Consider the following 26,991-nt stretch of genomic DNA (forward strand, 5'->3'; position numbering starts at 1 on the left):
CTCTTCAGCAGCTACAACTGGGCCGTCCGACACCGCCACAACGGGTCTGTCCGACAACGCCTCTTCAGCAGCTACAACTGGGCCGTCCGACACCGCCACAACGGGTCTGTCCGACAACGCCTCTTCAGCAGCTACAACTGGCCCGTCCGACACCGCCACAACGCGTCTGTCCGACAACGCCTCTTCAGCAGCTACAACTGGCCCGTCCGACACCGCCACAACGGGTCTGTCCGACAACGCCTCTTCAGCAGCTACAACTGGCCCGTCCGACACCGCCACAACCGGTCCGTCGCCACTGCTACTAGTTCGTCCAACGACGATGCAACTTTGGCAGCTGCATCTGGTCTTGATCGACCCGCACTACGTTCCTGTGATTGTCCTCGAGGCCGGTGTCGTTGCCCTGTGTGTTTCGGCTTTCGTGTCATTGTGGATTGCGCAGATGATTTACGGGTCTCGTTAAGTGGGTTAATCATTGTGTGCTTGTGTTATTTATTCAAGGTACTCCTCGCTCTTTTGTTTTGGGTTTCTACCCTGTGTTTTGTTACGTGTTTGTTTGGGCTTCGTCCCCATGCCTTTACATGGCAGGCCCTAATTTAGGTCAATAAAAACCGCTATTACGAATTCCTGTCTCACCCGAATCATTTATACCAGCGTGACAGCAGGTGCACACACACACACACACACACACACACACAGACACACACACACACACACAGACAAAGGCTGTTTGCACCCCCTCTGCCACATAGAATATACATAGTAGGTGTGTGTCTATCAGTGATGATCTCTTAACATAAGCAAAACACACACACGTTCTCTCATACACACATGCATCGCACACACATTTATTTTCCCTCTTGAGCATATTAAACGTGGTGCTAGCCACTGATGGGGAATGAACTCTCCTGTTTGGCTGCGGGCGGGTATTGCTGAGCATGACAGGTTGACATGGTACATTTGAGAAACGTACGGGGGGGAAAGCACACATGAACGCGAGCTTCTTCAAGGGTAGAAAGAGATACCTGATCATCCACACACTCTGCTGATCAAAGGAACCATCTGAATGAAGCCAGCGACAGGATATCAAAGCACTCGGAATAAACAGCGTAGTTTGATGAGACCCTTCAAAAGACATTGTCTTTCCATACATACTGTACGCAAGGCCATTGCCATGATTAGTAATATCAATGTTTCAAAAAGAAAACTCCTAATTATATCTGGAGATGTGACGTGCTACATATTTCAAAATACAATGCAGTAGTATCACCCTGAAGTGCAGGAATAAATCAGTCACATTGCATTTAAAACATCTGGTCTTTTTCTATAACACTTATGCTGGCTGTGTGTCTGTGTGGATGAATTAAAGCAGGCCTGGCTTTCCATGATTACCTTGCCTCAAAGTTGACAGTGCAAAGTCTAAATCCTATGACATCTAAAGAAAGCCACACAAAATGAACATCAAATCCACTTCTTGGAAGACCTCTGTCCGTCCCAGTATGGTTCACTCACTTCTGGCTTTGAGAAAGTATTCTCACCCCTTGACTTTTCCCAATTTGTTGTTTTACAGCCGGAATTTAAAATGGACAAAATGGAAATTGTATTTCACTGATCGACACACAATACCCCATAATGTCCAACTGGAATTTAGCATTTTGAATCTTTTACAAATTAATTAAACATTAAATGCTGAAATTACTTGAGTCAATAAGTATTCAACTCCTTTGTTAAGGTAACCCAAAATATGTTCAGGAGTAAAAATGTGCTTAACAAGTCACATCACAAGTTGCATGGACTCACTCTGTGTGCAATAACAGTGGTTAACATGATTTTTGAATGACTAGCCCATCTCTATACCCCACACATACAATTATCTGTAAGGTCCATCAGTCAAGTAGTGATTTTTGTAGTTACTCCACAATACTAACCTAAATGACAGAGTGAAAAGAAGGAAGCCTGTACAGAATAGTTTGAGTGGCTTTGTTACAGTTTTGACTTAAATTGTCTTGAAAATGGCTGTCTAACAATGATCAACAACCAACTTGACAGAGCTTGAAGAGTTTAAAAAGAATCATGGGCAAATCCAGGTGTTTATAGACTTACCACAAAATACTAATCACTGCCAAAGGTTATTATAACATTGACTCAGGGGGTTGAATACTTATCTAATCAGGAGTTCTGTGCCTCAACACAATTCTGTTTCGGAGCTCTACGGACAAATCTTTCGACCTCATGGTTTTTGCTCAGACATGCACTGTCATATATATATATATATATCTATGGCAATTCCAAGAATATTCAGACCCCTTTACTTTTTCCACATTTTTTACGTTACAGCTAAAATTGATTATTGTTTTTTTTTTCTCATTCATCAATCTACACACAATATTCCATTATGACAAAACGAAAGCAGGTTTTCAGAAATGTTTGCAAATGTATTAAAAATAAAAAACAGAAATACCTTATTTACATAAATATTCAGACCCTTTGCTATGAGACTCGAAATTGAGCTCAGGTGTATCTTGTTTCCATTGATCACCCTTGAGATGTTTCTACAACTTGATTGGAGTTCACCTGTGGTAAATTCAATTGATTGGACATGATTTGGAAAGGCACACAACTGTCTATATAAGGTCCCACAGTTGACAGTGCATGTCTGAGCAAAGTCCAAGCCATGAGGTCGAAATAATTGTTCGTAGAGCTCCGAGACAGGATTGTGTCGAGGCACAGAACTCGGGAAGGGTACCAAAATATTTCTGCAGCATTGAAGATCCCCAAGTTTGGAACCACCAAGACTCTTCCTAGAGCTGGCCGCCCGGCCAAACTGAGCAATTGGTGGAGAAGGGCTTTGGTCAGGGAGGTGACCAAGAACCCAATCGCCACTCTGACAGAGCTTCAGAGTTCCTCTGTGGAGATGGGAGAACCTTCCAGAAGGACAACCATCACTGCAGCACTCCATCAATCAGGCCTTTATCATAGAGCCACTCCTCAGTAAAAGGCACATGACAGCCCACTTGGAGTTTGCCAAAAGGCACCTAAAGAAACAAGATTCTCTGTTTTTTAAACCAAGATTGAATTCTTTGGCCTGAATGCCAAGCGTCACATTTGGAGGAAACCTGGCACCATCCCTAAACTGAACAATGGTGGTGGCAGCATCATGCTGTGGATATGTTTTTCAGTGGCAGGGATTGGGAGACTAGCAAGGATAGAGGGGAAAAAAATGTTTTTGTTTTGTCATTATGGGGTATTGTGTGTAGATTGATGAGGGGAAAAACAATTGAATCCATTTTAGAATAAGGCTGTAATGTAAAGAAATGTGGAAAACGTCAACGGGTCTGAATACCTTCGAATGCACTGTATATAAAATCATGAATAAAATATAGATATAATTCTTCCACTTTGACATTATAGTATTTTTTGTAGACCATTGACAAAAAAATTACAATAAAATCCCACTTTGTAACACAACTAAATGTGGAAAAAGTCAAGATGTGTGAATACTTTCTGAAGCACTGGATATACCCACCTGTGAAGGGGCAAACCTGCAAGGCCTGAACCTGGTGCTGATACAGCCCCAGGGTAAGGTCAGGAGCACAGTGCTGTAGCATCCCAAAAAAATGCCTCCTTTCTCGCTGCATGACCGCCCGACATGAGCAGAGTTCAAATCGAAACAAACACTAAAGGCTGCATTTGAGTCAGAGGATGTTTTTTTTTGTTAAATTTGAGATTATAGAACCAGAACCCGATACAATAGCTAACTTCCTCTAACTTTGTTGCATCTTCCACCATAGAAGACATCATTAGACACTTGACCTTTCAACTGACGTGTTCCTCACTAGGGGCAGGAGTCATTCAGACAGTCAGAGCTATTCTTTATGTGTTCTGCGCCCCTCTCACTTCCACAATGACTAATTCACTTCTGAACACTTTGAAGTTCTATCCATTCTCAACATTCTTTTTTTTCCAAGAGCCATTGCTAGAATTGACAAGTAATGGACAATTCAAAGACTCTTTCATCAGAAGAAATACAGTTTTCCAACAACCACTTGAGCACACTTCAAGATGAATAACTCTTAGAAACACTCCAAGACACAGTACACACACTTGTTGCGTTCCACAAATACAGGCTGTGGTCCAAAGGTGGTCATTACGATTGTAACATGTTGGAAATGTAATGATTGAGATACCAAACGATACTGTCTGAATAGCTAGCTAATCAAGAGCCAATCTGGTACTGTGAAGAGCAACGATTAATATAGAATAATGGCCTGTGAATCCGACCTCAGATCTGAGGTCTCTGTCTCGGCCCCTCCATAATTACACACTGGCGTTATTATCCCAGCTCTATTGACCTTCTCCAGCCTTATTACTGCCATTACACACTGGCCAGTCTCCCTGGGATTACAGCCAGGCTCATCTCCCTGTGTAAGGACTGACCGAGCCTCTTCATTAGATCAATCAGCTCATCAAATCAAATCAAATTTTATTTGTCACTTGCGCCGAATACAACAGTTGTAGACCTTACTGTGAAATGCTTACTTACAAGCCCTTAACCAACAATGTAGTTCAAGAAATAGACTTAAGAAAATATTTACTAAATAAAGTAAAAAATCGAACAAAAAGTTACAAAATTTAATAACAATAACGAGACAGGAAGCTTGGACGCAGTGATGTGCTGGGCCGTAACGGACTACCCTCTGTAGCGCCTTACGACCGGATGCTGAGCAGTTGCTATACCAGGCGGTGATGCAACCGGTCAGGATGCTCTCGATGGTGCAGCTGTAAAACATTTTGAGGATTTGGAGACGCAAATCTTTTCAGTCTCCTGAGGGGGAAAAGGCGTTGTCGTGCCCTCTTCACAACTGTCTTGTTGGTGATGTGGACACCGAGGAACTTGAAACTCACAACCAGCTCCACTAAAGCCCTGTCAATGTTAATGGGGGCCTATTCGGCCCTCCTTTTCCTGTAGTCCACGATTCGCTACCTTTGTCTTCCTCACATTGAGGGAGAGGTTGTTGTCCTTGTACCACACTGCAAGGTCTATGACCTCCTAGGCTGTCTCATCGCTGTCGGTGATTAGGCTACCACTGTTGCGTCGTCAGGAAACTTAATGATGGTGTTGGAGTGGGTGAACAAGGAGTACAGGAGGGGACTAAGCACGCACCCCTGAGGGGCCCCAGTGTTGCGGATCAGCGTGGCTGATGTGTTGTTGCCTACCCTTACCACCTGGGGGCGACCCTTCATGAAGTCCTGGATCCAATTGCAGTCCTGGATCCAGAAGTCCTGGATCCAGGGAGGTGTTTAGTCCCCGTGTTCTTAGCTTAGTTTGCCCAGTTTGTTGTTTTTGTTACTGGTCAGGTGAGAGAGGACTCATGACTGATTAATATGGACATATGTGATTGATGGGTCAGAGACAGACTCTGACTGAGGTAGACTGATTGGAGAGTGGGAGAGTGTTGCTGGCTATAAGAGGCTGGAGGGACATGGTGCCAGACAGAGGGGCAGGGAGGGACAGAGGGGTAATAGAGAGAAGCAGAGGGAGGTAGGGACAGTTCACTGTTATCCAGTGTGGGCCATTGATCCATGCCCCCAAACTGTAAATTAACACCTGCAGAAAAGCATGAAAATGTAAACCCTAATTGCTTTCCACTCTTGATCCCGACCCAAGGCGATCGATTTGAGTGGCGTAGGAGAAAGACACTGAGGGCCACCGAAGCTATTGGAAAACCATCCATTTTGCCTTGATTAATTTAAGTCCAGTCAACCATTCTAAGGCTTGTTCTGATGTTAAAAGCCATTTGCTATTCATTGAACTGTCAGACATGTGTCTGTATAATGAGGGCATGTCTCTTTGAACACCTTGACAGACTCTCATCTGTCAAGGTGTTCAAACATTGTGTTACCTGGCAGACATGTCTGGGTCAATGTATCTATCATATACTGTAACTACCCCACTGTGTATTTGACGGACAAATAATATAAGCCATTTAGGCGACACTTCTATCCAAAGTGACTAAGAGTCACGCATGCATACATTTCACATATGGTTGGCCCCAGGAATTGAACCCACAACCTTGGTGGTGCAAGCACTATGCTATACCAACTGAGCTACAGAGGACCATAATCAGCACAAGGTCTGTCATGTCATATTTTCAATCGATTCCAGACCCCACTTTAATGTGTTTGTCCATTAACGTTAACGTCAAACCTCGTGACAGGATGATTGTTGAGTGACAAGGGAAAGATTAGTGTTTGTAATGACATGTAATACTGTTGGCCGTGCTGCTTCGTCTGTACCACAACTCACTAGAAAAATATTTGTTATCTCCATGAGGTTAACCTCTACAGGTAAAGGTGGAATTAACATATGAGAAATCTGTCATACAGTACTTTATCAATCATGGTTCTGCCAATAGTGTGACAGACAGACGGACAGACAGACAGACAGACCATGTTTGTGATGACCAGTCCTGCTCTGGTAATCCGCATCCCCTTCATACTGTTCGGGAGAGGAGGAAACAGGAGGAGTTGTGGTTGTGACTTTTGTGTTGGTGGTGGGAGAGGGGGAAGGTGAAGTACAGTAGGGGTGGAATGGGCCACTGGGGAGTGAGGAATGGATCCTAGCCCATAGAATGGCACTTTCCCAGCAGCCAAGGTCACTGAGAAAGAGATATCCTGGCCTGGATTCAGAAGATCTGGAGCTCTACATTAACCCTGAGTCTCTTCTTTAGTCCCTGCGGATCTCTGACTCCCTACATGTACTGGATCGCACAGAAAGGGCTACCAAGTTAAGGCCTGCTATTTAAGTTGGGGGGTCAGTTTGGCTTTTTACGATGATGGTCTTATGATTGAGATGAGGAAGTCTGCCCTGCTAAATCTACCCCGGTCAACTGTAAGTGCTGTTATTGTGAAGTGGGAATGTCTAGGAGCAACAACGGCTCAGCCGTGAAGTGGTAGGCCACACATGCTCACAGAATGGCACCAAGTGAGTATAAATGGTCTGCCTTCGTTGCAACACTCACTACCAAGATCCAATCTGCCTTTGGAAGCAATGTCAGTACAATAACTATTCGTCGGGAGCTTCATGTGTGTAAAGCTCGCCACCTTTGGACTCTGGAGCAGTGGAAACGCATTCTCTAGAGTGATGAATCACACTCTGCCCTTTGCTGTTTCAGCATGACAATGCCCCCGTGCATAAATCAAGGTCCATGCAGAAAAGGTTTGTCGAGATCGGTGTGGAAGAACTTGACTGGCCACAGAGTCCTGACCTCAACCCCATCGAATACCTTTGGGATGAATTGGAATGCCGACAAAAAACCTGGCCTAATTGCCCAACATCAGTGCATGTGGCTGAATGGAAGCAAGTCCCCGCAGCAATGTTCCAAAAACTAGCAGAAAACCTTCCCAAAAGAGTGGAGACTGTTATGGCAACAAGGGGGGACCAACCTCCATATCAATGCCCATGATTTTGGAATGAGATGTTTGACAAGCAGATGTCCACATACTTTTGGTCAAGTAGTGTACATCTTGTCTGTATTATTGCTGCTGTAAACATGATACTTTGGACTATTTAATACCCTTGCACAGAAAGCCATATGCTGCTTATAATGTGGTCAGGGGGTTAGTGTCCCTGAGAGATGTTTGACAGGCATATACAATTGGCTGGCCCTATAGAAATGACTAACGCACACGTAGACAGTGCATATTTTGCAGCACACAGTGAAAGGATAAGTCAGTGTGGCGTGGAGTATAGTAAATACCATTTTGCTGTCATGCAAACTACAGCTCATCTTTCAACCCCTCTGGTGCGGCAGCGTTTTAATCTCAGCTCTCTCGCCATCTCTCTCTCTCTCCTTTCTCCGTCTGTCTCTCTCTCTTTTCCATTCCAAAGGATTGATTCTTACTTTGCAGGTATTACTTTACCATTTTCAATTTAGAGAGGATTCTGCATTCAAAGTGTTCCATATAAATCCTTCTCGCTGCTCGTATAATGAAAAACAAGTTTCCAGGTGTTTCTGGTCAGAGCAAAAAAAGTAGCTTAATGGAAAACATGTTCATTGCAGCACAGGAAGTGGCAGAGTATCAATTGTTGAAAATGATCAGACATGTCAGCTGGAGCACCAGGCGTTTTAATTTTTTACGATGGTGTTTGTCCTGCTTAGTCCTGGCTAAAATAATTAATTTGATTATTTTCTGAACTTGTATTTATTCAGGGTAGCCCAATTGAGACCAGGGTCTTGTTCCCAATGGTATTCTCACAATAGGAAGAACAATTTACATTAAAATTAAAACAAGGAAATAAAAATAACCACAAGGCACAACCTCAACACCACAATTTCAACAAATAAACCACTACAATCAATTGAAACAACTGCACTCCTCAATGAATTAATTCAACACCAGAGTCCTAAACTGCCCTAGTTATTCCAACAATGTGATTCACTGAAACTAAAGGAGGAATTGGTCGAGACCAGAGAGACCTGAACAGTAAACCAATCCTGCGAGCGGGTTTGGTAGCTCATTCTTTTATACGTTAGCAATGACGTTAGGTAATGGTAGTAGGGCTTTTTAATCAAAAAGGGGGAAATTAATTGATCTATGGGACTTTAATGATGACCAGCTAACCTTTTGATACAGGATGCCGTGGTGAGTATTACAACTGTCACCAGAGATAAAACGAATGGCGCTATAGTAGACGGCATCCAAAAGTTTAAGAGTAGTGGCTGCTGCAATCTGGTCTCACCATAATCAAGAACTGGCAGGAAAGTTGACTGTACAATCTGATTTCTGGCTATTTAGGGAGTGGCAAGATCTATTTTTAATAAATGGGAAATTTTTAACTAGCTCAACCATATGTTTTGTCAATCCAAATGCCGAGATATTTGAAGGCGAGAACCTGATCAATGAGAGAACCATTCAATGAATAAATATGTAGTCCATCTGAAACATTCTTCTGAGAACTAGAAAACAACATGCACAGTTGAAGTCAGACACTTAGGTTGGAGTCATTAAAACTCGTTTCTCAACCACTCCACACATTTCTTGTTAAAAAACTTCTCAGGGCTAGCGGAACCCCTAGCCAATATCCACTGAAATGCAGAGCGCAAAATTCTAAAATAATTTTTTGAAATATTTAACTTTCATACATTCACAAGTGCAATACACCAAATTAAAGCTTAACTTCTTGTTAATCTACCCATCGTGTCCGATTTCAAAAAGGCTTTACAGCGAAATTACACATTAAATTGTGCTAGGTCAGCGCCAAGTCACAGAAAAACATACAGCCATTTTCCAGACAAAGAGAGGAGAAATAGAGATAAAATGAATCACTAACCTTTGATGATCTTCATCAGATGGTACTCATAGGACTTCATGTTACACAAGACATGTATGTTTTGTTCGATAAAGTTTATATTTATATCTTAGTTTACATTGGCGCGTTATGTTCAGAAATGTTGTGCCTCGAAAACATCCAGCGAATTTGCAGAGAGCCACATCAATTTACAGAAATGCTCATCATAAACTTTGATAAAGATACAAGTGATATGCATAGAATTGAAGATATACTTCTCCTTAACTTCTTGCGTCGAGCAATCCCGTATCCGGGAGCGTAATCATAGCCTCAAGCTGATTACCATAACGCAACATTAACTATTCATGAAAATCGCAAATGAAATGAAATAAATATATTCACTCACAAGCTTAGCCTTTTGTTAACAACACTGTCATCTCAGATTTTCAAAATATGCTTTTCAACCATAGCTACACAAGCATTTGTGTAAGAGTATTGATAGCTAGCATAGCATTAAGCCTAGCATTCAGCAGGCAACATTTTCACAAAAACAAGAAAAGCATTCAAATAAAATAATTTACCTTTGAAGAACTTTGGATGTTTTCAATGATGAGACTCTCAGTTAGCAAATGTTCATTTTTTCCAAAAATATTATTTGTGTAGGAGAAATCGCTCCGTTTTGTTCATCACGTTTGGCTAAGAAAAACCCCCGAAAATTCAGTCATTACAACACCAAACTTTTTTCCAAATTAACTCCATAATATCGACAGAAACATGGCAAACGTTGTTTAGAATCAATCCTCAAGGTGTTTTTCACATATCTATTCGATGATAAATCATTCGTGGCAGTTGGGTTTCTCATTGGAAGCAAACGGAAAAATACACGCAGCTGGAGATTACGCAATAATTGCGACGGAGGACACCAAGAGAGCACCTGGTAGATGTAGTGTAAAATGGTCAATCTTCCAATGATATGCCTACAAATACGTCACAATGCTGCAGACACCTTGGGGAAACGACAGAAAGTGTAAGCTCATTCCTGTTCCATTCACAGCCATGCAAGGAGACATTGGAACACAGCGCTTTCGCCTGTAGCATCAGTTCTGTGGCACTCACAGACAATATCTTTGCAGTTTTGGAAACGTCAAAGTGTTTTCTTTCCAGAGCTGTCAATTATATGCATAGTCGAGCATCTTTTCGTGACAAAATATCTTGTTTAAAACGGGAACGTTTTTCATCCAAAAATTAAAAGAGCACCCCCTATATCGAAGAAGTTAATGCAACCGCTGTGTCAGATTTAAAAAAAACTTTACGGAAAAAGCAAACCATGCAATAATCTGAGTACAGCGCTCAGAGACCAAAACCAAGCCATGCAGATACCCGTCATGTTGTGCAGTCAACAGAAGTCAGAAATAGCGTTATAAATATTCACTTACCTTTGATGATCTTCATCAGAATGCACTCCCAGGAATCCCAGTTCTACAATAAATGTTTGTTAAGTTCGATAAAGTTAATCTTTATGTCCAAATACCTCCTTTATGTTAGCGCATTTAGTTCACCAATCGAAATTCACAAGGGGCGGGCAAGTCCAGACGAAAGTCCAGATGAAAAGTCAAAAACGTTCTATTACAGTCCGTAAAAACATGTCAAACGATGTATAGAATAAATCTTTAGGATGTTTTTATCATAAATCTTCAATAACGTTTCAACCGGACAATTCCTTTGTCTTTAGAAATGAAAACGAAATGCAGCTCGCTCTCACGGCCGTGCGCCTGACTTAGCTCATGGCCTTCTGCCAGACCCCTTAGTCGAACAGCTCTTATTCTCTCCCCCTTCACAATAGAAGCCTGAAACAAGGTTCTAAAGACTGGTGACATCTAGTGGAAGCCTTAAGAAGTGCAATATCACCCCATAGACACTGTATATTCAAAAAGCAATTACTTGAAAAACTACAAACCTCAGATTTCCCACTTCCGGATTGGATTTTCTCAGGTTTTCACCTGCCATATGAGTTATGTTATACTCACAGACATCATTCAAACAGTTTTAGAAACTGCAGAGTGTTTTCTATCCAAATCTACTAATAATATAGCTTCTGGGCCTGAGTAGCAGGTAATTTACTCTGGGCACGCTTTTCATCCGAATGTGAAAATGCTGCCCCCTATCCCAAACATGGTTTACAAACTATAGTTTTGGCAAGTCGGTTAGGACATCTACTTTGTGCATGAAACAAGTGATATTTCTAACAATTGTTTACAGGCAGATTGTTTCACTTATAACTCACTGTATCACAATTCCAGTGGGTCAGAAGTTTACATACACTAAGTTGACTGTGCCTATAAACAGCTTGGCAAATTCTAGAAAATTATGTCATGGCTTGTGAAGCTTCTGATAGGCTAATTGACATCATTTGAGTCAATTGGAGGTATACCTGTGGATGTATTTGAAGGCCTACCTATAAACTCAGTGCCTCTTTGCTTGACATCATGGGAAAATCAAAAGAAATCAGCCAAGACCTCCACAATAAAAAATTATAGACCTCCACAAGTCTGGTTTATCCTTGGGAGCAATTTCCAAATGCCTGAACGTACCACATTCATCTGTACAAACAATAGTATGCAAGTATAAACACCATGGGACCATGCAGTCGTCATACCGCTCAGGAAGGAGACGCTTTCTCTCTTTCTCTCTTTTAGAGATGATTTTACTTTGGTGCAAAAAGTGCAAATCAATCCCAGAACAACATCAGCAAAGGACCTTGTGAAGATTCTGGAGGAAACAGGTACAAAGGTATCTAAATCCACAGTAAAACGAGTCCTATATCGACATAACCTGAAAGGCCGCTCAGGAAGGAAGAAACCACTGCTCAAAAACCGCTAAAAAAAGACAAACTATGGTTTGCAACTGCACATGGGGAAAAAAATCATACTTTTTGGAGAAATGTCCTCTTGTCTGATGAAACAAAAATGGAATTGTTTGGGCATAATGACCATTGTTATGTTTGGAGGAAAAAGGAGGAGGCTTGCAAGCCAAAGAACACCATCCCAACCGTGAAGCATGGGGGTGGCAGCATCATGTTGTGGGGATGGTTTGCTGCAGGAGGGACTGGTGCACTTCACAAAATAGATGGCTGTCACGTCCTGACCTTAGTTCCTTTTTTTATGTCTCTATTTTAGTTTGGTCAGGGCGTGAGTTGGGGTGGGCCTTCTATGTTTGTTCTGTGTGTTATAGTTCTATGTGTTTGGCCTGGTATGGTTCCCAATCAGAGGCAGCTGTCAATCGTTGTCTCCGATTGAGAACCATACTTAGGTAGCCTGTTCCCAGCTGGTGTTGGTGGGTAGTTGTTTTCTGTGTCAGAAGAGGAGGAAAACCGTTACAATGGCATCATGAGGCAGGACAATTATGTGGATAAATTGAAGCAACATCTCAGTCAGGAAGTTAAAGCTTGGTCGCAAATGGGTCTTCCAAATGGACAATGATCGCAAGCATACTTCCAAAGTTGTGGCAAAATGGCTTAAAGACAACAATGTCAAGGTATTGGAGTTACCATCACACAGCCCTGACCTCAATCCTATAGAAAATGTGTGGGCAGAACTGGCAAAGCGTGTGCGAGCAAGGAGGCCAACAAACCTAACTCAGTTACACCAGCTCTGTCAGGAGGAATGGGCCAAAATTCACCCAGCTTGTGGAAGGCTATCCGAAACATTTGACCCAAATTAAACAATTTAAAGGTAATGCTACCAAATACTAATTGAGTGTATGTAAACTTCTGACCCACTGGGAATGTGATGAAAGAAATAAAAGCTGAAATATATCATTCTCTCTACTATTATTCTGACATTTCACATTCTTAAAATAAAGTGGTGATCCTAACTGACCTAAAACAGGGAATCGTTACTAGGATTAAATGTCAGGAATTGTGAAACTGAGTTTAAAGGTATTTGGCTAAGGTGTATGTAAACATTCAACTTCAACTGTATTTAGTCTAGCCCGCATTAAGTACAAGTTTTAAATCAACCAGGGCTTTCTGTAAGGTAACAATGTCAGATTGCAGCTCTAACATAGCCTGGTCAACAGATGAATATTAACAGTTTAATATATATATAAATAGTAAAGAGAACAGGCTCCAGTACCAACCCATGCAGTACACATTTTGTAATATCCAGGAATCTAGACTTAACAACATCAGAGATCACAGAATAACATGGAAACAAACATAAAGATCACAGCATCTCAGAAAGACTGTGATAGATTGCAAGGTGAGATAATGTTTCCTCCCATCACACATGGGATTGCTGTGTCATTAAGATCGGATGCATATTCAGTGAAGCCAAGAGAGAGAGAGAGGAAGAGAGAGATCATGATGGATGAGAGTGTGGTAATTAATTACTCTATGTTGTGAACAGCCATGGGGGAGCGTAGAGGTCAACGTGTGTTTGATTCGTTAGCGGAGGAAGTGAATGCTCTGCTAGCTCTGGTAGATTCAGAGGATGGTTGGCTGTCTTCAGAGAAAGCGAAGGATGGTAAGCCTGGGGATTGCTAATACTTCACTGAGCAGTCTCTATTAAGCCAATGCAGTCAATGTATGAGTCTGTTCTTCTCAGTGTATGAGAGAGTAGGCTACAGTTCAGCCTGTTCTCTCTCCATATGTATATTCCTACAGTGTGTACAATGATGCACAGAAACTTCACTGTATCCTGTGTTTTTTTATAATAAGAAGTGAAGACGTGCTTACAGAGACTTGCTTCCATGTAACCTTGGTTACGCCGACTGCAGAATTTCTTTGGGCAAAAAAAGGTGAAACAGGATGTGAATTTGAAAAACGAATGTCTATCTTGACATCTTGACATCTTGACATTTAACCTTCCAATCCTATCCATTTAACCTTCCAACCCTATCCAGTTAAAGAGAGAATAATGATGCCTTCTTGGAAGCTTGAAGTACATATAGTACAAGTAATTTTATGGGAGAAAATAAGATCATGCAGGACAAATACCACACATACTCTGGCTCATTGCTTTCAATGGTAATAGAGGTTCTATATCAAACAAATCTGTGACTGTGAACAGAAGCATCCAGATACATGGATGACACAAAGTATATACTTTACTTTATAGGTTTGAATGTATAGGTTCGAATAGACCAACAATAGGTACAGGCAAACGCACACACACAAACACGCACACATCTTGGTGTTTTGTTTTGTCTAATAGCTAGAGGACGTATTTTGTAGATGTTAATGAGAGGCAATTACTTTTGATTAAAAATAAGATTACTGCCTCTTCATGCAATGTTGCTATATTAAAACAAAATAATGATTAATCACTGTTTGGGCAGACATTATTGTCAACAGTGAGTTTCATTTCAGAAACGGTACAAAATGCTCTGAGCGAGGAAGAATGAAAAAACAATCATTTAGAAATATGTACGGGTCTTATCACCAGACTGTTCGCTTGAGGACCTTTTCACCATATTGAAGGGCTGTATTTTCCCTCATTGTGTTTGTGTCTGTGCCCGCGCCTGTGTGCCATATTGTGTGTAGGGTTGCAAAGAGAAGGTATATTATTGGATACTTTCAAAGCTTACCAGTAAACTACCAGAATTTTGGTATCTTTCAAGGATTTTATATACAGTGCCAGTCAAAAGTTTGAACAAATCTACTCATTCCCGGGTTATTCTTAATTGTACTATTTTCTAGATTTTCTGTTAATTACTGAAGATTATTTTAACTATGGTAAACTACCAGTAGTTTAACAACCCTAATTGTGTGTGACTGTGTATCTGTGCGTGATGACAGGGTGAACTCAGCCCTCTCTCTCTATGTGTCTCTCTCCCTCCGGCAGCATCCATTGTGATTGGGAAGTGGTGGTGTGAGATGGAGCCCTGTCTGGAGGGAGAGGAGTGTAAGACTCTGCCTGATAACTCTGGATGGATGTGCTCCTCTGGGAACAAGATCAAGACCACAAGGGTGAGACTCTGCACTGGCACTAGAGTCACTCACTCAAACATTCACATGCACAAAAACACACACACACACACACACACACACACACACACACGTTACTCTCACAATGGCTATATATTTTGATAGATAAGCTATGTGAATCTGTTATTTAAGTGAGACGTGGTGAGGAGGCCTCACTTAACTGCAACCTTTAGAAAATAACCTCTCAGGCGGTAACTAGAACCTGATTGACCATAGTTGGACAAGACACTTCTGATGGAAATGACGTGTTTCCACTGCTCCAGAGTCCAATGGCAGCGAGCTCTACACCACTACAGCTGTCGCTTAGCACTGCACATGGTGATCAGATGAGTTTTACACGCTACACACTTCAGCACTTGGCGGTTCCGTTCTGTGAGCTTGTGTGGGCTACCATTTCACAGCTGAGTCGTTGTTGCTCCTAGACATTTCCACTTCACAATAACGGCACTTACAGTTGACCGGGGCAGCTCTAGCAGGGCAGACATTTGACAAACTGACTTGTTGGAAAGTTGGCATCCTATGACGGTGCTACATTGAAAGTCACTGAGCTCTTCAAGGTCAATCTACTGCCAATGTTTGTATATGGAGATTGCATGGCTGTGTGCTCAATTTTACACACCTGTCAGCAACGGGGGTGGCTGAAATAGCCAAATCTACTCATTTGAAAGGGTGTCCACATACTTTTGTATTTTCTTGTGTTTCTTTGTCGTGAGGTGGGTTTTTAAGCTGTAAGCACTAATGACCTGTAATATAAACTTAGCTAAGAGCAAGTACTGTATAGCAAGTACTGTGCAGTTTATAAAAACAAGATGAAAAATCCACCATAAGAAATGAAAATAATAAAAGGAATAATGTCCCTGAAGCAAGCCCATCTAACACTCCGTGACAGGTTGATCGCCAGATTTGGATTCATTCGATTGACTCCCCAGACCGAGTGCTGCCTCCCCCTTCTCTTAGTGATTCGTAACCATGACTTTGAATAGAAACAGAGACTAATGTGATTGTAGTGAAAGGAACAGCCAGGGCAGGTTAGACCACACAGAGCTTTTCAAGGTTGTCCCGCATGCTTATACAGTACACAGTCTATACTACTTTACTATTCCAAGCCCCCACCCTAAAAGTGAAAAGAAGTTGACCGGATGGTACGATTTTGCCAGCCTGTCAAGGTAAGCGCTCTGATACAGTACAAAGCCAACTTTAAGAATGCATCTCTGAATGCATTCTTTGGACAAAAAAGTGAAAAGTGTTTAATAAGTTTTATGTAACCTTCGAGGAACCTTCTTGTTGCCAAGAATATTTCCTGAATCAGTGGTTCACAAACCTCTCATTGGGGACCCCCAGTTGTTCCATGTATTTGATCAATTCCAGAGCTAGCACACCTGATTCAACTTGTGTACTAATCATCAAGTTGAATCAGGTGAGTATGTGAATCAGGTGAGCTAGTTCAGGGCTACAACAACATTGTGACATGTCTGGGGGTCCCAGAGGAGAAGTTTGAGAACGGCTCTCCTAAATACTCTTCATAGGAATCAGTTAGTATGTGCAGTACTGAGAAGTGATCTAGACTCATATCAGTGAATAGGAGTGGATCCTGTTTGGTACATTAGGGTAAGAAAGGCAAAGTCTCTACTAAAGGTTTTACTCCTAAATATCCACGTCAACATTTTCTCTTGACCCTCTCTTTGCAGAACACTGCGCCATACTCACCTTTTTAGCTCTGGAAGCAAAATGCAGAGGATGCTTCAACAGAAACTGAGCTGCATTCTTGCTTCTGTAAAGGTTAGTCTCTCTCCAGCTTTTCTTCATGTGCACTTCACTTCAAACACACAACTATGGGAGTGGGACTGACTGACTCATGTTCACTGATTTCTCATTAACCCACATACTCAGGGAAAATAATCAAGTGTGTGTGTTTACATGCTGTGCATGAGTAGGCAGGCTTGACACAAATACGCTGCACTCTCCCTCCCACTCAAGACTGCAAATTACAGTATAACACATGCAACAATTGCAACACAAGTAAATCAAAATCATGTTTGTCAATAAATTTAAAAATATCTAAGAAATAAAAATACATATATTGCCAGCTGTCAACACACACACAAACATGTACAAACAGACACAGAGACACAGGTCCAGCCCTGACCACTTTCTGTCATGGTCGGATCAGTGTGTAATAGTAGGACCAGTCCCTCTCTCTCGTCCATTCACTCATTTTGTTTCATGTCCTGTTTTGCTACTGGGCACTGTGTGAATTAGATTACAGTGCATAATCCTAGTCTGCCATCCCCAATCTGATGTGTTGATTTCGGACATGTGTGTGTGTGTGTGTGTGTGTGCGTGCGTTTGTGTGTTTGTATGCGTGCACCTGTGTGTTTTCTTGGGTGCTGCTCTTGTTACGTGGGTTCTTATCATCAGACTGCTTTATGTCCTGGTCTGCCTCTGATGTGGTGGGGTGGGGTGGGGGGGGCAGCTATCAGTGGACATCATAGACAATAGACAACATTAAAGGGTTTTATTCTCTCTCTGCATTTCTCTGGTTTAATCAACATCTTTCATTCTTTCTGCATTGAGGGCAGATAACCTTATCTGTATTTGTTCTGTTACACACCAGTAAATCCTTTTTTAATTTTCATTTCACCTGCAGGGTTTAATTTCTCTCTTAACATTCTCAGTGAAATGCGATCAGGCACACATACACACCAACTCATACACATAAATACATCAGCTTACAATTTTTTAATTGGCATGAAAGTAAGACACTGCCAAAGTGAGTGTCTGATACCCTTGTTTTTTGTCTTTTTTCTTTCTGTCTTTCAGAGAGGGAGCCCTGCTTGCCTGTTCTGTATCAGCATCAGACAAGGCAGGCCTTTTGTATGAGGAAGGGAAGTGGGGAGAGACCCCACCAAAACACAAGCCCAGCATAGAGCCACATTACCTGCTCCACTGGCTAAATAGATCAATCCATTTCTGCTCCCACCATACAATTATGTTGTTGACAATTACAAGTAAAAAGGAGAGAGCAAAAGAAAGTGAAATGAGAATTCTCATCATTCTGCCTACCTGCCCCTTTTGTTAAAATTATCTAGTTATTTGAAGCCTTCAATATTATCAAGAATCCCTACCAGACCAGATAGTTATAAGTCCATTAGCCCAGGACTTTGGGAGTTTCCTAGCTGTTGCCTCAGTATTCAGATTCAGTATTTACATTGCTGTTTCAAGAGCCACATGTTGTCTATTAGAAGTAACAGAAGGCACCTTTTCGAGCCAGTCACAACAGCAGGATATATCCCATCTGGGAGGCTTGATCAGAGCAAAGTTACCTGCCAGCAGATGCATCACCATCAAATGTGTTGAATGGGAAGGGAAATCATAAAACAATCAATCGGAAAACACTCCACACAAGAAATGATCATCACCAAGCACTCATGTTTTCCACGTCCCATATTTGTTTGGTAACACTTTACATGAACTATCCATCCACATGGTTCATGTAATGTGAACGGTACTACTTTCTTCTACTCTTTTTGTTCTCTACCCATTGTCAATGTCACATTAAATTGATCTTGATATATGTTGTTGTTGTCTGGAGTTTTCTGTTCCGTCTGGGTGTTTCATTGCTTTTCAAAGAAGTTGCTCTGCAAATGGAGTAGAAGTGTTCAGCACTTAACGAAAAACAGAAGGAGAGAGAATGTCTAAATTATTTCGCTAAGGCAATTGTCCTTGGCTCTTTTTACTTACTGAGGTCTGAGTAAATTGCATTTTAATGTGGCTAGTAAATTAGAATGCAGAGGGCTTAGATTCTAACAGGAAAGAAAGCAGTAGTGTGAAAATCCTTCTCCAATCCAGCCCTACCTGCTGCTGCTCTGCTCATTTCCACAGAAGGGGACGGAACAGACGACAGCTGAAATGACAGCATTTGCATAAAGTTTCCTGTGTTGAGGGTGACAAACCTCTGTGGGATTCGGTCTGTCTCTCTTCTGTCTCTCTGTGGGAGATGCAGACCTAATGACAACCTGCTTCTGCTCTGGTTGTTTTAGAGGTCACTCTGCTGGAACACGGCGCCATTTTGCCATTTGTTGGTTGATAGAGATGATGCAAATGCTGGACCTACTAGGGCTTAACGATTAGCTTTCTAACAAGAGGGGCTGGTTCTGTACAGAAGGAAGATGGAGAGAACACGTGGGACGTTCTACACTCTAATGGGTTCCTCTGCTGTCCCCATAGGAGAACCCTTTTTTTTGTTCCAGGTAGAACCCTCTGTAGAAGCCAAAAGGGTTAATTCTACTTGCAACCAAAAAGGGTTCTCCAATTGAGAAAGCCGAAGGAGATTTTTTAAGGTTCTAGATTAGCATCCTTTTTTTCTGAGAGTGGTAAAGAGAAAAGAGTCTAACTACATTAGAATGGACATGATAGAGTCCATTCAGGCTTTCCTTTATGGTTGTGAAAACTATATATATTTTTTTACCTTTATTTTACTAGGCAAGTCAGTTAAGAACAAATTCTTATTTCAACGACGGCCTAGGAACAATGGGTTAACTGCCTGTTCAGGGGCAGAACGACAGATTTTTACCTTGTCAGCTCGGGGGTTTTAACTTGCAACCTTCCGGTTTCTAGACCAACACTCTAACCACTAGGCTACCCTGCCGCCCCTATATCACTCAAAACTTTGAAAAAAGGTAACAGATCAGTAGATCAGCACAGGACCACTTACAGTACAACATGAGCAGTCTGACCTGTGAGAGAGAAAAGTTATCAAACTCCACATCATTTCACCATCCACTCCCTCTATCTCCAAATTATCACACAGACCTGTCAGTATGAGCTGTGCCCAGGGGCCCAAGGGGTCCCCCAGGGTCCTGTGCCTTGTCTCAATCTCACACACAGCTGGCTGCCAATAGCAGAGACCAGTGCATGGAAATGTTAGTGTGAGCAGTATGAGGGAGAAACCAGAGCCACTGGGTTTGGGTTTTTAACTAGCCCCACAATGTGCAAGGTACCCTGTTCTCTGTCTTCATTTCTGGTTCTTACACAGGATTTAGGAAAACACCAGAGAGTGTCACAGTTTTAATGAGATAGATTGCTGTGAATGTTGTTCTGTAAATTAGCATTTGAAGAAATACCAAATATATCACATTTTTTAGGAGACATTAACTTTTAGATGATATAATGAGGCACACTGTCAACCTTAGAAAACATGGTGTGGGTATAACCACGAAAAGACAAAAGGCATGCAGTAAGTAAAGTTTGTGTAGTCTATTTCATGAATGTATTGACAACTTTGTTCAGCCTTGGGACTAAAAAGCCAAGTCTTCAATAGCTGTCTGAGGCCTGCACAATGTGCCATTGAAATCCAGCCAGATTCACTACTGACACTAAATAAGAGTTGTTGAACTAAAATCAAAAGGAAGACGGTCAGGCTTATATCCCTTTTAGCGGGACCAAAGTCCTTTCACTGGGCTCAGACAGACAGACTGAAATCCTTGTGAGGTGATTGGCTGGTTCTATTAGAGGAAGCACAGGCTGTTCCAGGACATTGATAGTGGGCAAAGCAGTGTGAAATAACAGGCCAAAATATACCACAGTGATGTTACCCAGAGCAGACATACACACAATGGAAACACACCAAGGTTTTTTTGCACTGAAACTCCGCTATCCTATGGATGAGAATGTACCTCAGTTTCAATGTTGTTTACGCTCACAAAATCTGTCTGTTTTTTAGCAATAACCAACACAATCTTACACTCAATTTGTGCAAATGTGTACAAAAAGTATTTCAGCAGATTTTGTGCATTTTTGTTTGGCTTAAAAAATACAGACATTTTTGTGCAACTTCATTCACAGGAAAACACATTTAGTTGGGGAAAACTTCAGAAACAACCTTTTGCTCTAATAAAGTTATTAGAGTAATGCATGATGGGCAATAGTGTCCTACACTGCCACATTTATTTATATATATATAACAACCCAATATTGTTAATCAACCAGGTTGTCACCAAATTAATTCTAATATAATAGTAGCCTTACATTGTTTTGTTTTTTATTAATGCCAATACTGTTTTCTATGCTTGTTTTCACTTAATACTTTGGGATACTGGCTCACTTGTAGTCAGAAAGGCTCTTTTCCATGTAGGCAACAGTAGGCCTACACCATTTTCTTCATTTCACATTTCATGAAGCCAACATTACACAATTTTCTTCATTATGCTTTTAATACAAGGCTTCACTTTTTTGTGTACATTACATACTTTTATTCAAAATGCATTTTGTTCAAGGCTATGTCGGATTTTATTAGGGGTTGCCAGGTTGGTTAAAAAAAATGGTGGTATTGATTGGGGAATGGGGATACATTTTATAATGGTAAGTTATAATACACACCATAATACACCCACACGCACAGCAACCCTTATACACATATACACACACTCTGTTTGTACTCATGTTATAGCCAACTCTTGACTTGTATGAATTATTTCTAATAAAGTGTTTGTATATAGTATATAAGATAATGTATTCATTATCTTTAAACTTGTTAAATGTTTGTAGTTTGCATGTTTCAGTAATGATTAACATGGTTAAATAGTCTTAAATCTCTGCTTGATTTAGCTTTTGGTATATTTGGCATTTTTATACACATTCTGTATTTCCACTGAAGAAAGCAATAATTAATCAACACAACTGTAAATAAATGGGCACTACCTGTTATAAAATGGAAATTGCTCTCCGTAAATAAATGGTGAGAAATGCTCATTCTGAAGCCATTCGGCTATGGGTTTCACATAATAATGATACAAGTTATATCACCTTAAAAAGGGTTTATTTACAACCTATGTGGTATAAGATGTTAGGAATAGTGGCATAGGAGAGTCTGAAATTAATAAAATACCCTAACCAAGCTATGTTCAATGTCAACTGCAATTTCCTGTGAGAAATGTTCATTGTGAAGCCATTCGGCTATGGGTTTCACAGCCCTATAATAATGACACAAGTTATATCACCTTAAAAGGGGTTTATTTACAACCTCTGGGGTATAAGTTATGTAGGAGAGTCTGATATATAACCCCTAACTTGAGTTAAGTCTTCGCCAGTGAGAACCAAGAGGGGCCTAGCTTCATCCTTTATGACTTGGAAAAGCCTTGATTCTAGGCCATAGATAATCCTACATCCATCTCATTAGATCAGAACAGTAAGGATAAAAAATAATAGTTGTGTTTTTTTGCTTAACACACTTCCATTATTTGTCTACCCATGTGATGTGGGTCATTGTCATGTTATTAGATGTATAAGCTTCAGTAACAAAAGAACACCATGGTTGTAATAACACTTTAAACAGGTTGTATGTAAATGTGTAGAATGTGTTTGTTTTGGGTCCACACTGGTAAGTTAACTTATTTAAAATAGACAGTCACAGAGGATTTTCTTCTGAATAACTGGTAAGGGCATAGCACTTTCCATTCAGCTTCAGGCAACTTTGATGTAAGGCTTGATCAAACCTGTAGTGACTACTTCTATCCGTCATGCCCATTGTTGCTTATCCATTGTTCACGAGATATACTCAACACAATGTGGAAAACCAGAATTCTTCCCACCACTAGATCACATAACTAGACGTGAGCTGGACGTGATCCCAACGCAGCCACCAATCTAGCAGAAGAAAGTGAAAGCTGCAACAGGGACTTTAACCAAAGCTCATACAGGGGGGCAAAAAAGTATTTAGTCAGCCACCAATTGTGCAAGTTCTTCCACTTAAAAAAATTAGAGAGGCCTGTAATTTTCATCATAGGTACACTTCAACTATGACAGACAAAATGAGAAAGAAAAATCCAGAAAATCACATTGAAGGATTTTTTATGAATTTATTTGCAAATTATGGTGGAAAATAAGTATTTGGTCAATAACAAAAGTTTATCTCAATACTTTGTTATATACCCTTTGTTGGCAATGACAAGAGGTCAAACGTTTTCTGTAAGTCTTCACAAGGTTTTCACACACTGTTGCTGGTATTTTGGCCCATTCCTCCATGCAGATCTCCTCTATAGCAGTGATGTTTTGGGGATCTTGCTGGGCAACACGGACTTTCAACTCCATCCTAAGATTTTCTATGGGGTTGAGATCTGGAGACTGGCTAGGCCACTCCAGGACCTTGAAATGCTTCTTACGAAGCCACTCCTTCGTAATTTTGTCTGTCATAGTTGAAGTGTACCTATGATGAAAATTACAGGCCTCTCTCCTCTTTTTAAGTGGAAGAACTTGCACAATTGGTGGCTGAATAAATAATTTTTTGCCCCACTGTATGTGGCGAGGTGAGCTCTAACGGCCGTTGCCATGAAATCCTAGTAGGCCTCTGAGCAGAGGCAGTAAGCCTACAATGCTGGCATATGCCTTGTTACAATAGCCTAAGTACATAACATGATTGACACAACCATAAAAATTATAATGAAACAGCCTGGGAAGTGCCATAAATTTAAGCCAACATAATTAACTATTTTACATGAACCTGTTTAACTGCATTGATATTACTTAATTCATTGTAGTCCAGACTCTTTATAGTTGCAAATACCATGCAGTTGCACCTGGGGAATTGAAACCAAACAGATTTTTTTTGGTTTCCCCACATTTATTTATGAATTACTTCCCATCATGAATTAATGGATACAATGTTTTTCGTACAGATTGCATATCTAAGGGTGGTGGTGTTGCTGTATATGTAAAAGACAAGTTCTCAGTGGTCGTTCTGACTTCTGTTACTAAACCTAAGCAATTTGAATATCTGTCTTTGAACCTAAACCTTGGCTCATCTTTAAATATGGTTGTATCTTGTTGTTATAGACCTCCATCTGCTACTGTTGGCTCTCTGGATTGTATTTTTAAATTGTTATCCCAGAATGTCAACTCTGAGTTTGTCCTGATGGGTGATCTGAATCAGGACTGGCTAACATCTAGCTCTGATCAACTTAAAATGCTGTGCAATACCTGTAATCTCACTCAGATTGTCAACAGTGTGACTAGGATGAAAATAAAATATCCTCTGAAATCCTCTTTGATTGATTTGATCGTAACCAATACTCCTCATCGTTTGAATGCTTCTGGTATTTTTGCAAACGACATAAGTGATCACTGTGCGAGAGATGGTAAAATTCCTAAGAAATCTCCACGCGTTATTACGAAAAGAAACTGGATATTCAAGGTTTGATATTCAAGGTTTTTTACATGACATATCTAGCATTGAATGGAATAGAATGGAATTCATCTCTGATGTTGAACTAGCCTTTTCTTACTTCCACAACGCAATCCAGGATGTATGCAATAGGCATGCCCCTTTTAAAAAGTTCAGGATTAAGGGCAGAGAGAACCCTTGGTTTACTAAGGAACTTACAAAAATCATAAGGGAACAAAATATTATGTGGGCTAAAGCAAGAGGGACTGGTTTGGCAGATGATTGGATGGCTTTTAAACGTCTTCGAAATATGGGTGTGGCTAAGATCCGTAAATTGAAAGCAGACCACTAGCTCAAATCAAATTTATTTGTCACATAGACATGGTTAGCAGATGTTAATGCGAGTGTAGCAAAATGCTGAGTACCTGAAATCTACTTCACAAAATGTAAATAATACATCCAAATTTTGGCAAAAAGGGAAAGGTTTGGAGTGCAGAAAAGATACACAGCTCCCTAAACAATTGTTGGTCGACACACAGATTGTAACTGAGAGAACCTCCATTCTGAAAGCCTTGAACCAGCATTTTTTAGATGCAGGCAGTTTATTTGAAAAGGTCAAAGGTATAATTGAGCCCCCTATAAATGTACCTGACATACCTGTGCACTCCTTCACCTGGTTCTCCTTTTCATCCTTCTCTGTTTCAGAAGTGTGTAAAGCCTTGAAATAAATGTATTTAAAAAATCCCTTGGCCCTGATGATCTAGACCCCCGCCTCCTACACCTAGCCGCAGACATCATCGCTCCCCTTTAACATGTATTTTTAACCTTATGCTTGATGTTAAGGAAATCCCCAAGTTATGGAAATCTGCTTTTGTACTGTCTCTCCTGAAAGGTGGAGATCCCTCGCTACTTGACAACTATCGACCCATATCAAAATTGTTTGTACTGTCAAAGGTACTGGAGTCCTTAGTTAGTAGGCAGCTAAAGGTCTACTTCCAAGAAAACAACATCTTAAATGGAATGCAATCAGGTTTTAGGTCTGGCCACAGCACTGCCACTACCCTGAGAGCACTTGATTCAGTGTATCATGCAGCCCTCAGGTTCGTTACAAATCGGAAACGTCTAACACATCATTGTGATCTCTACAGCGCTGTTGGCTGGTCGTCATTGACCTTGCGTAGGCTTAAACACTGGTATACACTGATTTATAAGGCCATATTGGGTAAAATACCATTTTATCTCTGTTCTTTTTTTAGTCAGGTCAGTAAATAAATATCAATTCCAGTCCCTTTCTGATTTCCTTCTAACAGTACCCTAAATTAGAACAGGTTATGGTAGAAATAGTTTTAGTTACTTAGCACTGTGGTCCTGGAATTCTCTCCTGAACATTTTAAAATGTGATGATCTAGTTTCGTTGGTGGAGTTTAAACACTTGATCGTTGTATATATCATAGAAGAGTGTAATTGTTTTTAGGCCAGCTGTTTTTAGTCAAGATGTTTGTGTTTTCAATGTAATATGTAATTGTTGTACTGTATGTGTGTTTATAGTTTTGTTTAGTGTTGTGTTAGTGTATGTAAGTTGTTTTGTCTGAAACGTTGTTCCTGCTATTGGACCAGGTCTCTCTTAGAAAAGAGATATTATCTCAATGAGAAAAAAACCCTGTATGAATAAAGGTAAAATAAATCAATAAATATTTTTTAAATGTATCCCCATTCCCCAATCAAATACCTTCGTTGATACAAAAAAACCTGACAAACACAGCTTTTTATTTCAATCTGCCCTCATAAAATCCAGCACCAGTATCCCAAAGTATTAACTGAAAACATAGAAAACAACATTAGGACTAGTAAAAACAAAATAAGGCTACGTAAGAATAAATAAATGTGGGACACAATTACCTGTTTCCCTATGAATGAAGTCGCACAAAAATGTGTATTTTCCTACAAGTTAAGTTGCACAATTTTTTTATAGCTCACACAAATTAAACCACACAAAAATGCATGAAATCTGCTGAAACACTCATTGCACATATTTGCACAAACTGAGTGTGAGATTGTGTTGCAATAACAGCAGAGGAGAGGTGAGAGAGGCGGGCTCTACAAAGCCTCTCAGTTCAAAAGACACGTGGAATGGAGAAATTCATCTGGGTGTAATCCTCACACGTCTCTATGCCTGTGTTCTATCTAAGTGTATGTGTTTCTCTTCCCTGTGTGTTTCAGATTCATCCTAGGACCTAACAAAGAGTTCCCTCGCAGGCTCCCAGCCAGGATCCCCTCCCTCCAAATGGACTAAAACCATTACATCAACGACGACTGACTGGATTACCTGTGACCACAAAAAGGATATCCTCTGAAATAAAACAGCTTTTCTAGCGTGGTGCCAAGGGTTTTAGACCAGACTAATCCCCTTTTTGATCAATGAGCCTCACGTCGGTGTTACTCCACGAGAACAACCATGGCCAATTTCCCAAATACTCTTTTTTTCTCCCCTTCAAAACGAAAACAGCTTAGCCGGGGTTATTTAGATGTTGTAAAAACATTATTTGAAAACACTAACAC

General features: G+C 40.7%; 1 protein-coding gene across 3 annotated transcripts in view; it reads left to right on the forward strand.

The window, feature by feature from the left end:
• Positions 1 to 26,773, forward strand: part of LOC110494505 (chemokine-like protein TAFA-1) — a 240,175-nt gene extending 213,402 nt beyond the window's left edge. Inside the window, exons 4-6 of one of the 3 annotated variants that reach the window (XR_005037063.1) lie at positions 15,133 to 15,257; positions 16,964 to 17,054; positions 26,653 to 26,773. Coding sequence is in view for 1 of the 3 variants with exons in the window: in XM_021569633.2 (XP_021425308.1) it covers positions 15,133 to 15,257; positions 26,653 to 26,670 (143 nt within the window). In the remaining 2 variants the exon portion in view is untranslated. Of the gene's footprint in view, positions 1 to 15,132; positions 15,258 to 16,963; positions 17,055 to 18,095; positions 18,854 to 26,652 lie in introns of those variants that run through there. The other 2 variants (XR_005037062.1, XM_021569633.2) reach the window with 2 other exon arrangements.
• The last annotated feature ends 218 nt before the right edge of the window (positions 26,774 to 26,991 follow it).

Source organism: Oncorhynchus mykiss, chromosome 17, assembly GCF_013265735.2.
Source record: "Oncorhynchus mykiss isolate Arlee chromosome 17, USDA_OmykA_1.1, whole genome shotgun sequence".
NCBI lineage: Eukaryota > Metazoa > Chordata > Actinopteri > Salmoniformes > Salmonidae > Oncorhynchus > Oncorhynchus mykiss.